This window comes from Lithobates pipiens, unplaced genomic scaffold, assembly GCF_037356315.1.
Source record: "Lithobates pipiens isolate NorthernLeopardFrog02 unplaced genomic scaffold, aLitPip1_a1.2 Scaffold_13, whole genome shotgun sequence".
Classification (NCBI taxonomy): Eukaryota; Metazoa; Chordata; class Amphibia; order Anura; family Ranidae; genus Lithobates; species Lithobates pipiens.
Window position 1 is genome coordinate 279,911,153 of NW_027507718.1, and position 16,347 is coordinate 279,927,499.

The 16,347-nt window shown below is 40.0% G+C and overlaps 1 protein-coding gene across 3 annotated transcripts in view; it reads left to right on the forward strand.

Moving 5' to 3' along the window:
* Positions 1-16,347, forward strand: part of NPNT (nephronectin) — a 148,222-nt gene that overhangs the window by 60,250 nt on the left and 71,625 nt on the right. For all 3 annotated transcript variants that reach the window (XM_077476670.1, XM_077476673.1, XM_077476671.1), the window contains one exon: positions 12,920-13,012. In XM_077476670.1, coding sequence (XP_077332796.1) covers positions 12,920-13,012 — 93 coding nt within the window. The remainder of the gene's footprint in view (positions 1-12,919; positions 13,013-16,347) is intronic.

The window sequence follows — 16,347 nt, forward strand, 5'->3', positions numbered from 1 at the left end:
AATACTTTAGGTGGGTGTTGTGAAGGAGGAAGGACACTAAAGGATAACTACAAAAAGTTCAGCTATGCTTTAAAGAGGAAGTAAACCCTGATGGGTTTACTTCCTCTTTCATTCCCTGCAAAGGTAAAGCATAATGGACTACTATGCATCACATAGAAGTCCATTATGTGTCACTTACCTGACACAGGAGCCAGCGAAGTCACCGCTGTCCCCTGTAGTCCGGCGCATCCATCTTCTCGGTGGGTCTTCGCTGCTCCGCCGCTGTCATTCAGTGAAGCCGCGATGACGTCACTCCGCGCATGCGTACGGGAGCCACCGCGCGCGGCATTTTCGCTGTTGACGGTGCCGCGCTCAGTGCGCCTGCGCGCCGCTGTCTACGGCACATGCGCCGTAGACAGCGGTGCCTGTCTTTCGGCAAATATCTCCTAAACCGTGTACTGTAGGCTTAGGAGATCTTTCTTGGACCTACAGGTAAGCCTTAATCTAGGCTTACCTGTAGGTCAAAGTGTGTTGTAAGAGTTTACAACCACTTTAAGGGCTGGGGTTACATAAATAGTTCAGCATAATGGTAAGTTAGTTGTTATTTTGGATGTAATACGTTGTCATTTTGGATGTGATCATTTAATGTTTTAGGTCATTATCACTTGATTTTTCAGGTGTGGCATTTCTTGGGATTTTTTTTTCTAAAACAAACCCAGGAATCAGATACTGTTTTATGTTTCTATATAATCATTCCACAGTACACATTTGAACAGAATGTCTACTGAAAAGGATTGTCCTTTTTACCATTAGTGGATGCACAGGAAAGATTTAACTTATTTGGAAAAATAAAGCGCAGTTGTGTTATTCATGTCCATCAACTACTTTTATGATATTCATAATCCACTTTATCAAGTCACATTTACATCAGTGAGAAAACATCTGTTCCTATATAAAAATAGTCCTCTAAATTCCTCTTTGTCTTGTGCTCTCTGTAGTATTGCCAGCACAAACGGTCTGTGAACAGCTGACTGTGACTTTTTATGTGATGTATCACAATTGCCTATTGAGTGACACGGTGCATTCTGTCCCAAGTTTCCTAAAAACTAATATTGTATTCCAAAAATTGTATGATACCTGTCATTCTTATAAAAAGGTGCTTTACCTTATTACCGTTTTCTATAATTCTTTTTGAGTATAAAAATAATAAACTTTAAAGGGTTGCTTTCCTTTGACATACAGTGCATTCATAAAGTATTCAATTCCCCTTCACTTTTTTCAATTTTTTTAGGGTGCAGCCTCGTACCACAGTTGTTTAAATAATTTTTTTATCATTAGTCTATGCCCTGTACTCCATAATGATGAAGTGAAAACAGAATTTTAGAAATGTTTTCAGTGGACATGGTTTGGACATGATTTGGAAAGGCACACACCTCTATAAAAGGCTTTACAACTGACAATGCATACTGTATCAGAACAAAAGCCATGAGCTCAACAGAACTGCACAGATCTGGGGAAGGCTACAAAAAATTCTGCTGCATTGAAGGTTTCCAAGAGCACAGTGGCCTCCATAATTCTTAAATGGAAGAAGTTTGGCACAACCAGGACTCTTCCAAGAGCTGGTCGCCTGGTCAAATTGAGCAATCAGGGGAGAAGGGCCTTAGTAAGAGGTGACCACGAACCCTATGGTCATCCTGACTAAGTTCCAGAAAGAAAACTATCACTGCAACCCTCCACCGATCTGGGCTTTATGGCTAGATGGAAGCCTCTCCTCAGTGCAAAAGACATGAAAGCCTGTGAGGAACAAGATTCTCTGGTCTGATGAAACCAAGATTGAATGGTTTGCCTCAAACATATGACTGGAGGAAACCAGGCACTGCTCATCACCTGCCCAATACCATCTCAACAGTGAAGCATGGTGGTGGCAGCATTATGTTTTGAGAGTGTTTATTTCAGCAGCAGGGACTGGGAGACTTGTCAGGGTTGAGGGAAAGTCGAATGGAACAAATTACAGAGATTTTCTCAATGAAAACCTGTTCCATTGTGCTCAGGATCTCAGACTGGCCTGAAGGTTCACCTGCCAACATGACAATGATCTTAAAATTCTGTTTCTATTTTGTCATTGTAGGGTACTGAGTGTAGATTAATGAGGAAAAAAAATTGTTGAAACAACTGTAGAATCAGGCTGCAACATAACAAAATTGAAGAAAAGGAAGGGGGTCTGCATACTTTATAAATGCACTGTGTATCCAGAATTGGAAGACACAATAGGGTTGATTTACTAAAACTGAAGAGTGCAGACTCTGGTGCAGCTCTGCATAGAAACCATTCATTTGTTTTTTTTTGTCAAAGCTTTAAGCATAACTCCCCTTTTGGTGAAAAAAATATATATATTCCCCCCATGGGTGATCTATGTACATTGCAAGGATTATAACAACCTTTGAAGAAATCTGTGTGTTTGTCTGTGCTTCTGAGCTGAGTAGGTCTAATGGCAGTAGTTTCATAATTATCAGTCAGCTGCAGGGCACTAATGAGGAAAGCTGCTGGGCCAGCATCCCTTTAGACATGTTCCTATTGGAAATATCTCACCAAAAATGAAATTTTTGTTGCATGGGATGCCTGAAATCTGACTTGTATCTTAGGCAGACTTCTGGGAAAATTTGTGAGCTAATCACACAAGCAGGAAATTATGTTTGAGGAGTGGTCAGTACACATTCTATGTACAGAACAACTCCATGTAGCCATACTGCATTGCATTTATAGAAAATTACAGTGGTTGCAGATTGAAAAGGAAAGGTAATTTTTAAGAACATTCAATTACAATATGACTTGTGTCGCAATTGTACACGATATATTATTTTTTCTTTATTTTCCCCACGAAAGTGAAATTAGAAGTGGATTGGTTTCCATGCAGAACTGCACCAGATTTTGCACACTCAAATTTTAGTAAATGAACCCCAATGTGTATTGGTGATAAGCTATTATAATGTTTTATTTCTGGTATATGAAGGTCAAACTGATACTAAAGCCACATTATACCAACTTGCTACTTTTCTTCAGAGCTTCAAGCTAGTGCAATGTACTCATACAGGCTGTTATCTGGTGCCTCTATGCGATAAAGCGTGTACCCCTGAAACAACTGCTGCAACTGTTACAAAACTGATAAATGGGAAAATGTAATTAACATGTATGCTAGGCAAAAAAATCCATATACAGTACATCTCTGCAATACAACATTTCCAGTGATAACTCTCTAAGTGGACTTAGGGCTGCGCCACCAGCCATGGGTCCAGTGTTTTAATGCTGTCTATTGGCTCTCTGCATTATATGTAACAAACAAAAGTTCCCAAACTGCACCACCACTGAATTCATTTTTTTCTAAACTTTTAAAGAACTTTTAAGTATTACACAGACCCCCCCCCCAAACCAAGCTCCTTCTTTGATGTTTTTCACCCCCACCCCCCCCCCCCCCAGGGGAAAATGTAATTAATGTGTAAAACAAAACATGCAGTACTTCTCTGAAATACAACATTTCCAATGATAACTCTCTACGTGGACTTAGGGCTGCGCCACTAGCCATGGGTCCAATGTTTTAATTGAGTCTATTCATTCTCTGCATTATATCTAACAAACAAAATTCCCAAATTGCACTACCACCAAATTCATTTTTTTCAAAACTTTTAAAGAACTTTTAAGCCTTACACAGACCCCCAAACAAAGCTCCTTTTTTGATGTTTTTTATCCCCCCCCCCCCGAGGGGCTTGGTAAAGTTAAGTGATTAAAGTAGAAGTACAGCCCAAGCTCGTTTAGCAGTACTTCTGTGGATCACAGGAGTGCAGTTCGTTCTGCACTCCTGTGACTCATTTTCAGCAAACAGCGGGCTGAAGAAAACAATCATACTTGCCCATACTTATCATATGCTGCTGCCTCTAAGACTGAGAACTGCGATCAAACACTGTTGATCACAGGCAAAGAGCTGGTGACTGTCAGTCAGCAGTTCTCTTCTTTGCCATACTGGCGCTCACTGCAGCTCTGGGCTGTGGAGAGGAAGGTAGGGGCTGGCTCAGGCTCTCAGTGCCTTACTAAGAGGCTGAGCCAGTTGTCAGTCCATTCTTCTGGGTGGATACCAATTTGAGATTTTCACATACATGATAAGATTAGCATTTTTTTCTGGAAGATTACATAGAACCCCCCAGCATTGAGCTTCTGAAAGTAGACATTCTGAAGGATAAAATAGTGGTTGTTGCAATTTTTGTGCATCCGTTCATCAAAAATTCAAATTTTCATGAATAAAATACACTTGAATGTATTTTAGTGCACTCAGACACAGTATAATACCCCTTTTTTAGTACAATATATGATGTTGCACTGAGTAAATAGATCTCAAATATATCAAGATTTAACATTTTTGCATGCTTGTGAGATGGCAACAAACTGCAATACCTAAAATTGTCCATATGTGATGCATTAAAAGCCTTTACAGGTTACCAGATTAGAGATAAACGAGCTCTGGCACTAGAATTATTGCTCTCACTTTAACATTTGTGATGATACCTCACATTTGTGGTGAAATTACAGTTTACATATGCATGCAGGACCTATGTGCACATTTGCATTTGTGCGTGAGCACTAGGGAATGCGGGGGGGGGGGGGCTTTCATTTTTTTCCACACTTTTTACACTTTTTTTTATTCAACTCTATTGCTATCACAAGAGGCGATCAACTATTATTCAAGATCTACATCTTTTTATTTTTTTATTTTTCAAGATATCAGGGATGGAGGTGTATGTATATAGCTCATATCGCTGTATATAAAGTCCCACTTCTAGTTTTGGCTCAGCATTTTTGTATTATTCAAGATCAGCTTGATCAGCAGCTTCTCTGGCCAGTACCATCCAGGGAAACAGCACTGAACCCAGAAGTGACAAAATCCTCATTTGCGTCTGGCTTCATTCATCACAAAGGGGAGGGAGGAATATATGTCTCTTCCTTTTTCTCTATGGATATAATAGATGGATATAATGGATATATAGAATATTGGAATCTAAAGCCAGCCAATGATGGATCAAATCTCAATCCATCCCTGGGAAGGCTGATTGTACCCAAGTCGATCCAGCGCTTGGGTTTTTTAACATGAGATTACTGCCTGCGGCTTTAACGTTAGCAGTATTCATTGTGTTCTGCTGGCCAGGAAGGCTCTCCACAAACCCCACAGTTGAATACAATAGCAGTGCGGTAGAAATCAACTGATTGTGTTGATGGGGGAATTAAGTGATTTTTCTTAGACTCATTAATTACTAAACAATACAACCTTACATTGAGACCTTTCTTATGTCTTGTTCAAGATCATAACATTGTTATATTTAACAACCTGTGTTTCCTATTCATGGTCTATACTTTGTCTTGTATATTGTTTTTCAAAATAAATAAATGCGATCTAAAAAAAGAACCTTTAAACGTTGTGTTAAAAAATTTTCTTCCACTGCCTTTCTGTAAAGCTATCGGACTCTGTTAAAGTTAAAAATGTGCTACTTAATCTTTGTTATATTTGTTGAATGTTAAAATGTTACAAAAAAACATCCAATGATGAAATATATTTGCACACACCTTTTCTTGTAAATTGCAATTGTGTTGGTGCAAAACTTTTTTCTCATTAGGCTAGGTTCACATTGCTGCGATGCGGGAACGCCGCGAATCCGCGGCGTTTTCCCGCATCGCATACCTCCCACCGGCAGTTCACACTGCCCTATGCGGACGGCTGGGGGTGTCAATGTTATGTTAATGACACCCCCAGATCCGTCGGCATATCGCAGTGCGATCTGCCGACTCGCACAGGAATCGGATCGCATGGTGTGAACCCCCATGCGATCCGATTCTGTTGCGGACCCAAAAAAGGGTCCCGTGCGAGTTTGCTGCGGGACCGCTGCGAGTTCAGCCATACTATCTGTATGGCTGAACTCGCAGCGCTACGGAGATCGGATGTGATTTGCTGTGCGAATCACATCCGGTTCTCCCCCCGCAGCAGTGTGAACCCAGCCTTACTCCCAAAGTACAAAAAAAGTGGTAGGAGGCAACATCAAAAGCTGGCATATCGGGCTCAGCAGACTTCATGTCTGTTATATTACTTCATTTTTAATCGTTTATATTTTCATCATTGTGGCTGCTTATCTCCCAGTATGGCATTATGAACTGCAGAGTGTTTATTCAAGCTGAATTATTATTCAATTATTTATCAAAGATATATTACACAAAGATTTGAAAGCAATTGCTAGTGTTAAAGTTGAACTTAAGCCAGGTATATACCGTATATAAAAAGAAGACACATTGGGGGTTATTTACTAAAGGAAACTCCACTTTGCACTGAAAGTGCACTTGGATGCAAAGTCGCTGTAGATCTGAGGGAGACATGCAAGGAAAATAATAAACAGCATTTTAGCTTGCACATGATTGGATGATAAAATCAGCAGAGCTTCCACTCATTTCAGATCTACCCCTTTAGAGTGACTGCACTTCCAAGTGCACTTGCAAAGCAAAGTGGATTTGCCTTTCGTAAATAACCCCCATTGACCATAATGTACTAAAGGAGAGTAGAGCCTGTTCACTTTTAACGTGAATTTTCACTTGTCTTTAGTCAATGAGGTCAAAAAGAGTGATGTGCAAAGAAAGTCTTAAAAAAATAGATTTTTGCTCGCACATCTTTGGATGATGTTTGCAAAGAGAAAATTCAATTAAGCTGGCCGTAGATGGATCAAAATGTGGCTGCTTCAGCAGGGGCCTGCCAAATTTCGTTCCGCGATCTACTTCTGTTGAACAGGCTTGTTGGAAATGTTTTTCTTATCAGTGGCTGAAGCCGCTGTTCAATATGTTTTGGCAGTGGAGAGCCCCACAGTGAGAATACAGTGTCTCAGTAAGTAGGATTCCTCTGTCCATCTCAGTTGTGTTAATGGAGGAATTTGCCCTTTTTGTTTAGCCCACTGGACTGCTTTAGTTTATTAAATAAGGTGAAATCTAATCATCCAATCATGTGGCAGCGAAAATTCATTTTTTTTTTCTTTGCATGGATGTGATTGGGTATTCTTTGCACTGTTTTAATGCAAGTGAAAATTTACTTTGAAAGCAAACATTCTCTACTCCATAAGAAAATCAACCCAAGTAATGCTGCTATGTATGCTTTCATAAAAAAAAATTGTATTAAAAAAAAAATGTCTTTTTGCAAAGCCCTGCACAGAAGCACTACACAAGGGTGGGAGCCAATTAGGTGTGTTGCAGGCAAATGTATTGGAAAGAAACATGCAGATAGGAAGATAGAGCAGAATGAGCTTAGACATATGGGTTGATTTACTAAAGGCAAAAAGATTTCCATTGCCCTCTGCAAGTGCAGTTGCTCCAGAGCTTAGTAAATGAGGTATTGCTTCACTTTGCAAAGAATACCCAATCACGTGCAAGGAAAATAAAAAACAGTATTTTTGTTTGTACGTGATTGGATGATGGAAGTCAGCAGAGCTTTTGCTCATTTACTAAGCTCTGGAGCAACTGCATTTCCAAAGTGCGACTGCGCTTTGCAAAGTCCATAGACTGCCTCTAGTAAATCAACTCCTCAACCTCATCAGTCTGTGGTGCCCTTTCACTTTCCAGTCAGCAGACTGGAGAGATGACACCTTCACTCCTTTACAGGATGTTATAACAAATAATAAGACTTGAACTGATATTTATATTAATCTTGTGGATTGGAATCTCATCTTTTTAATACAGTTCTGTATTCTCTGAAATGCATAAAATACATTTAAAAATGCTACCATCTTAGTTATCTGAAGTGTTTTTTAACTTTCTATTAGCTTCTGCTTACTACGACCTAGTCTTGGAGAGGGTGTGGCCAGCACTGTGAGCCAATCAGGTTTTATCATATATTGAATAGCATTGTCGGTCTGACTCTGGGAATACAGGCAGGGCAAGGGGAGCCCAGGGATGAGCAGAAGTTTGCTATTGATCCTTTAGGGCCAATTCACACCATTTTAGCTCAGCTGTAAAACTCAGATCAATGGCAGGACACCTGAAAAACAATAATTTTCATGTGTTCTATTCACACCATAATGTTGCGTTCTGCTAAAATGTACATCAATGGACATCAAAATGTATGTCAAAGAATGTCGGTGCGCATTAAATCAGATGGAAATGTACAGTGCATTCGGAAAGTATTCACATCGCTTCAATTTTTCCACATTTTGTTATGTTACAGCCTTTTTATAAAATGGATTAAATTCATTATTTTCTTTAACATTATGCAAACAATACCCCATAATGACAACATGAAAACGTTTTTGTTTGAAATCTTTGCAAAGTTATAAAAAAAAAAAAAAATCACATGTACATAAGGAATTCACAGCCTTTGCTCAATACTTTGTTGGAGCACCTTTTGGCACCAATTACAGCCTCAAGTGTTTTTAAGTATGATGCTATAAGCTTGGCACACCTATTTTTGGGCTGTTTTCCTATTCTTATTTGCAGGACCACTCAAGCTCCATAAGCTTGGATGGGGAGCATCGGTGCACAGCCATTTTCAGATCTCTCCAGAGATGTTAAGTCTGGGCTCTGGCTGGGCCATTCGAGGACGTTCACAGAGTTGTCCCGTAGCCACTCCTTTGTTATCTTTTCTGTGTGCTTAGGGTCGTTGTCCTTTTGGAAGATGAACCTTCGCCTAGTCTGAGTTCCAGAGCAGTCTGGAGCAGGTTTTCATCAAGGGTGTCTCTACTTTTATCTTTCCCTCAATCCTGACTAGTCTCCCAGTTCCTGCTGCTGAAAAACATCCCCACAGCATGATGCTACCACCACCATGGTTCACTGTAGGGATGGCATTAGCCAGGTGATAAGCGGTGCCTGGTTTTCTCAATGCATGGTGCTTGCCATTCAGGCCAAAGAGTTCAATCTTTGTTTCATCTGACCAGAGAATTGTGTTTCTCATCGTCTGAGAGTCCTTCAAGTGCCTTTTGGTAAACTCCAGGCGGGCTGTTATGTGTGCCTTTTACTGAGCAGTTGCTTCCGTCTGGCCACTCTACCATACAGGCCAGATTGGTGAAGTAAAAGGGAACAAAGAGTCCTGCGCAAATCAATCAAAAAGTCCTTATAAAGTGCTGAGTGCTAATGAAATATAAATAAATAAAAAACTACAAATGTATATGAAATTTTTTTTTTTTAGCAAAATATAAAAGTCCATAAAGTGAATATCAACGTGTAATTCACAGGCACCAATGGTGAAAAAAATGCAGATGAAAGCAGTATTATAAATCCGAGGATTAAAGGCTCTCAGAACTCTCACCTCCAAGTATAAAAAACAGGCACATCAGACAAAGCTGACCAACTCCACTCCTTGTCTCCAGCCACCAGGGGGGTCCTCCACTGCAGCCAACTAGGAAGCGATATTCTCCACACCGGGCCACAAGGGGGCCATATAATACATGTAAACTTATACTGTATTTAGCACGTGGGTGACAGAGGCGCTTTAGGACCCACTTTTTTTTTCTACCTTCACAAATCACCTGTTGATGCACATTTGGCTGGGGAATACTGATCTGTTCACAAAGCAATTGTAACAAGGTGGGATATGTAAGGGCAAATTCACACTGACCTGTACAATTCGGATGGAATTTTAGTCGCATTTTAACATGCGCTGACATCCATTGACATACATTATGATGTCTGTCTGTTTGCAATTTAACGCAACGCAATGCAACGTTATGCTGTGTATAGGACACACTTGAAATGATTGTTTTTCAGATGTCCTTCCTTTGATTTGGATTTTTACAGCTGCGCTAAAACGCACTGGTGTGAATCGGCCTTCAGTGGGTTATCAAATTAAGATCAAATTAAGATTCTGATTCTTTACCTGAATCTCTGATGGACAATTTTTAAAAAGACGCACTTCATTTTATAACACCAGTCTTAGAAACTATTTTTTAAATAATGTGTGTAATCACATCTTTGTTGTGCCTTATTTGTTTGTTTCTAAATATAAGGGAAAAAAAAATTAAATTTATACAAACTTGTGCTGTTGCACTTTTCACACTCAAATATAAGCCTTTAGTGTGCACTTCTAAATGCCATTAGGTTCACAGCATGTATTTGCTATTCTGGATGATTACATTCTGTATAGCATATGCACCTGTATAGTAGCAGAATACTCTTCTGCAAAGTCAGGAGAGTTGAAATTGAGTTCTGTTAACAGAACAAATAATGTTTACTTTGATCTATAATAATAGTTTACATGGAAATACAGTAGAGAAAAACTCTAGTCTTGCATGTTGATGTAGGCACATGGGTTTTAAGGAAAATATATCCTTCAAAAAGTTTTTTTTTTAAAACCGTTTTGATTAGGAAAAAAATACTTTAAAAACACCTTATAGAAAATCCAGAGTTGTTCGGGCAATCAAAGATTTTTCAGACTTTTTTTTAAGAAGGATTTTCATTATTTTCAAGTGATTTTGGCACCTCTATACAGAAATGTATGTATTTGGCACAAACAATTTTATGATGAGTCATAATAGATTGTTACAACACAATCATGGCATAATCAGTCTTCTACTGGAAGAGAGTGTAGATCACTAGCACATGTGCTTTGTTTTAAACTAAAATGTATTAGTCACATAAATACAGTAGCAACATTTTTGGACCTATTAATTTAACACCTTCCTCAGACAACAGTGACAGTGGGAACCTTACTGTTGCCTGATAAAGTGGCTGAATTAAGAACTCTGAAATGTTGCTTCTGTAATTATGTGACTAATAAAGAAGCTTAAAGGAGATAAAGGGGTGCATGATGTTCTGGTGATCTACCATAGGGCACACTGGGCCACATGTCCTAACAAGAGCTAGCTAATACAGGGGTCCCCAACCCTGGGCCGAGAACTGGTACCAGTCTGTGGCTTGGTGATGAACGGGCCACAAAACAGGAGGTTGTCTGCAACCGTGGTTCAGACAGAGCTAACACAAACCGCAGTCACTGCTCACCTCCCGCTATGTGGCCATACCTGTATCTTCTCTCCCTGCTCTTCCAGGAAATCTGCACAGAGAGCTTGAGATCTACACAGATAGTGGAAACCTTTTCATATTAACAAATGGGTAACATTTAATATGATCCAAATCTGCAGCTCCTCCCGCCCCCTACCCTGCTGATAAGATGACCTCATCGTTGAGGTGGTAGACATACAGGCTGCATCCTGCCTCTGCCCTGCCAAAGGTAGGATGGTGCAGGGGAAGCAAAGAGTTAAAGTGGGCACTTTGATTATAGAGAAAAAAAAGGGGGCATAACTCCAAGGGGCACTTCATGGGGGGCTGTAATTTCTGGGGGCACTGTGATATAAAGGGGACTGCTCTGTAAAGGTATGATACTGTAATCATGACAGTGACCCTTTACAGTGCAGCCCTCTTTAGATCACAGTGCTCCTTTACATTACAGTGCGGAGGCCCCGTAAACGCCCTGCCCCCGATCCCTGGTTTCTGGAAAAATTGTCTGCTTAGCCTAAAATGCCAAGCATATTTTTTGCCCCAGTCCAGGTCTGGGGCCATCTATCACAGATCACTGCAGTACTCAAAATTCAGGTTCTTCTACTATTTGGAATGCAAAAACTTCTATTCATGTTGACCTGTACTGGTCTGATTTAGGTGAAAATCAGATTGGTGAAAAATTACCACATTTATGAATAATATTTTATTAAATTACATGAGCCAACTGACGAAGCAGTTACCAAGGTAGACATCTCCCCATTTATCATTCTTAAGGCGGTATCTGGCCAACGATGATTAAACAATTAATCTTTCTACTGCATTTCCATTAAAATGTGAAGTCTATCTCAATGGTACTGTGTTGTAATAGGCCATGGTACATAATGCAGCTGTTATTTCCATGGTATTCAAGGTAAACATTGCTTCTGCTTAATTTTACCTGGTAGACCCTGTAGGAGAGCACATACGGATAGCTGAATGGTCTCTAAAATAAGGTACAATAAACATACCCATGCCCTAGTTATTACTATGGGAATATCCAGGGGTTATCTTCTGTTTTATCGATGAAAACAATGAGAACTTATTTCAGGTTTTTAACATCTATGGATTCAACAATGCTTTATGTCTGGCTTGAAGTATTGTACAGTTTCTGTGCAGTGAATAAGTTATAAAGAACACAAAGTAGAAATCATTTGTGATACAGCATCAACACAAATGTTTTTACGATCCATTTTTTTAAGCATGAATAATAAAGGAAGTCCTGGGAAAATGTAGGTATAAATGCTCTCTTATTTAAAATAATATTCAAAAACTAAAATTCAATTCATCAATTCATCCAAAAGAAAAAGAAAATTGTTCATTTAACCCTTTAACAAATATCAATGGGATGAAAAATATTTCTGTTTAATTTTTCCCAGCATACTGCAAAAAATATGCATATGTCCTTTATCTTGTGTTACAGTGCAATGAGGGACAGGAGCAATTGTTTGGTATTGGAATGTATATTAAGGTGCCACTGGAAATGAATGTCAGTGCACATTGTATCATTAACATGCATGAAATGGTGTGCACATGGCCATTACTATCTCTCCAGTTTTAGCAGTTTTGATTTTGTTTGTGTTGTGTTCCAGGCACTTTGGAGAGCAATTTGTGAATTTTGCCAATCCTAAAAATAAAGCTATGAGAATATTAACCATTGACACCTAAATATTCCAGGAAAATCAAAACATTTCACTTAGTATAGCCTCAACAATTTACAAGTGGTTTTACATTAAGCTCAAAAGCTCTGTATGAAGAAACAGAATCCAGTGATAGGCAAGAGCAATTCTGGATTCCAAAAATTATATATATCTTTGTATTGCTTTAGCTATCAATGTACCGTATATTATATTTTTTGTCAAGTATTTTAACTCTGATTTAATTTGTACATATCTTCTTTCTGTAGCGGTTTGTCAGCCACCATGTAAACATGGAGACTGCGTAGGTCCCAATAAATGCAAATGTCATGCTGGTTACACCGGAAAGACCTGCAATCAAGGTACTGTATACATTTTTATTGACTCTTTGCATTGTGATTTTACTAAGATATAAATGTGCCTTTTACATGTTGATGTGTTCTTAAAGAAACATAGTCGATGCAGTAACTGATTGTGAACCAAACATTCTGAAATCAAAGCAATAAACAGAATCTTTATATATAATTATAAAGCTGATACTTAAAGAAAAAGTATAATTCTTATCTGTAATAGAGATAGTACTTACTCAAAACTGTGTGAAGTCCAATAGATGGGACAGAAAGGGAAAAAAACCGAACCTTTATAAATATATAAAATTATAAAGATGATACTTAAACAAAAATAATAATTCTTATCTGGAATGGCAGTCGTACTTACAACTGTTTAAAGTCCAGTAGATTTATATTTATTTTTGTATATTTATAATTATGTTTAATTAGTACGTAGCCCTGTGATCCTGCAAGACACATTTTGTTCTATTGTATGTCCTCACATGTAGTGGAATGACAATAAGGTTTGAATTGAAATGGGACAGATAGCTTTTCTGCTCATAAATATGTATACTCATAGTTAGCGATAAAACCCAAACAACTCCTTCCACAGGTTGACAGTGCATGGATAGAGAATGGTTTAATCAGGTCAGTGCTGGTAATCAAAGATGGTATTGGGGTAGGCTGTAAAGTTTTGGAAATTACCTGTTCTTGACTGATTATACAGAAATAAGCCAGGGTTGCATATTTAGCTTAAAGTGAACCTTTTGTAACCAGCCTTACTTGGAACCCTAGAGTCCCCTCTGAGGTTGGTAGGTGTTCCTTGATGAGAGCAGTGGAAGACTGATCTCCTGCCTACACTGATCATGAGTGTAAGGAGTCACTTCTACACTGACCTCCAATATAAGGCGTCACTGTCTATTTCTTTTCTGCCCATTATCATTAGTTGAACTGAGAATTTTTATTTAAAATGCTCTACAATCTACTGATCTTGCTAATGTACAGTAATCTGTGGACATACACTATCTCACAAAAGTGAGCACACCCCTTACATTTTTGTAAATATTTTATTATATATTTTCATGTGACAACACAGAAGAAATGACACTTTGCTACAAGTAGTGAGTGTACAGCTTGTATAACAGTGTAAATTTGCTGCCCCCTCAAAATAACTCAACACACAGCCATTAATGTCTAAACCGCTGTCAAAAGTGAGTACACCCCTAAGTAAAAATGTCCAAATTGGGCCAAATTAGCCATTTTCCTCCCCAGTGTCATGTGACTCATTAGTGTTACAAGGTCTCAGGTGTCAATGAGGAACAGGTGTGTTAACTTTGGTTTTATCACGCTCACTCTCTCATACTGGTCACTGAAAGTTCAGCATGGCACCTCATGGCAAAGAACTATCTGAGGATCTGAAAAAAAGAATTGTTGCGCTGCAACAACATAAAGATGGCCTGCACTATAAGAAGATTGCCAAGACCCTGAAACGGAAACCCAGCACAGTGGCCAAGACCATACAGCGGTTTACCAGGACATGTTCCACTCAGAACAGGCCTCGCCATGGTCAACCAAAGCAGTTGAATGCACATGCTCGGCATCATATCCAGAGGCTGCCTTTGGGAAATAGATGTATGAGTGTTGCCAGCATTGCTGAAGAGGTTGAAGGGGTGGGGGGTCAGCCTGTCAGTTCTCAGACTATATGCCACACGCTGCATCAAAGTGGTCTGCATGGCTTTCATCCCAGAAGGAACACTCTTCTAAAGATGATACACGAGAAAGCCTTCAAACAGTTTGCTGAAGACAAGCAGACTCAGGACATGGGTTACTGGAACCCATAAACCTTTTTGGTTCAGATGGTGTCAAGCGTGTATGGCAGCAAACAAGTGGGGAGTACAAAGACAAGTGTGTCTTGCCTACAGTGAAGCATGGTGGTGGGAGTGTCATGGTCTGGGGTGCCTTGAGTGTTACCAGCACTGGGGAGCTACAATTCATTGAGGGATCCATAAATGCGAACATGTACTGTGGCATACTGAAGCAGAGCATGATCCCCTCCCTTTGGGGACTGGGCTGCAGAGCAGTATTCCAACATAACGACCCCAAACACACCTCCAAGATGACCACTGCCTTGCTAAAGAAGCTGAAGGTAAAGGTGATGGACTGGCCAAGCATGTCTCCAGACCTAAACCCTATTGGGGATCTGTGGGGCATCCTCAAACAGAAGGTGGAGGTGTGCAAGGTCTCTAACATCTACCAGCTCCGTGATGTCATCATTGAGGAGTGGAAGAGGAGTCTAGTGGCAACCTGTGAAGCTCTGATGAACTCCATGCCCAAGAGGGTAAAGGCAGTGCTGGAAAATAATGGTGGTCACATAAAATATTGACACTTTGGGCCCAATTTGGACATTTTCACTTAGGGGTGTACTCACTTTTGTTGCCAGTGGTTTAGACATGAATGGCTGTGTGATGAGTTATTTTGAGGGGACAGCAAATTTACACTGTTATACAAGCTGTACACTCACTACTTTACATTGTAGCAAAGTGTAATTTCTTCAGTGTTGTCACATGAAAAGATATAATAAAATATTTATAAAAATATGGGGGTGTACTTACTTTAGTGAGATACTGTAAGAAGTTTTAGCTGGATTTCCTTCAGACCTGGAAACTATTTATTTAAAGAGTAAATGTCAGGTCACCTGAGACCAGGTGACAGATGCACTCCGTAGGAGTCGGAAGTGCACCGCTAGGTAGTGGACCTTAGGCTGACTGCTGCAGATTGTACCCAGGGAGATTCAGGACATGGGTCTACTGGATCACTAACACAGATCTCAGTAGGAGCTAGAGCATAGATTCCCCAGGGCACGGAGTCTAAGAGCCAGCAGGTGTTCACCAGAGCCTCCAGTGGTGAGGATGGACTTCGCTGCAGTCTGGCTCCAGGTCGCGGCCCCTAGGGTCTCACAGCTCACACTCACAGTAGACTACAGGAGAAGGAAGCAGCAGGCCGGAACGACAAGAATAGTAAGGGGATAAGGCAGAGGTCAGGGCAACCAGCAGACAAGAACAACAGAGTACACGCCAAAGGTTCAGGGTCACAGGCAGACAGGGATGGTTGTGAACATGCCAAAAGGTCAAGGTCACAAGCAGACAGGAATCGTTGAGAACACGCCAAGGTCGGTAACAGAGACAAACGAAGAGCACACGGCAAGCAGGAAACACAAAGCCAAATATACAATGGTTAATCAGCAACCCTGGCTTGCAGTGCACAGGTTAATATAGGGTTCCCTGATAGGGCCTGGGGTGGAGCCATGCTTAGAGGAGAGGTTATAAAAAGCACCAGGTAGAAGTGGCTGGTCTCTTAGTCTGAACACA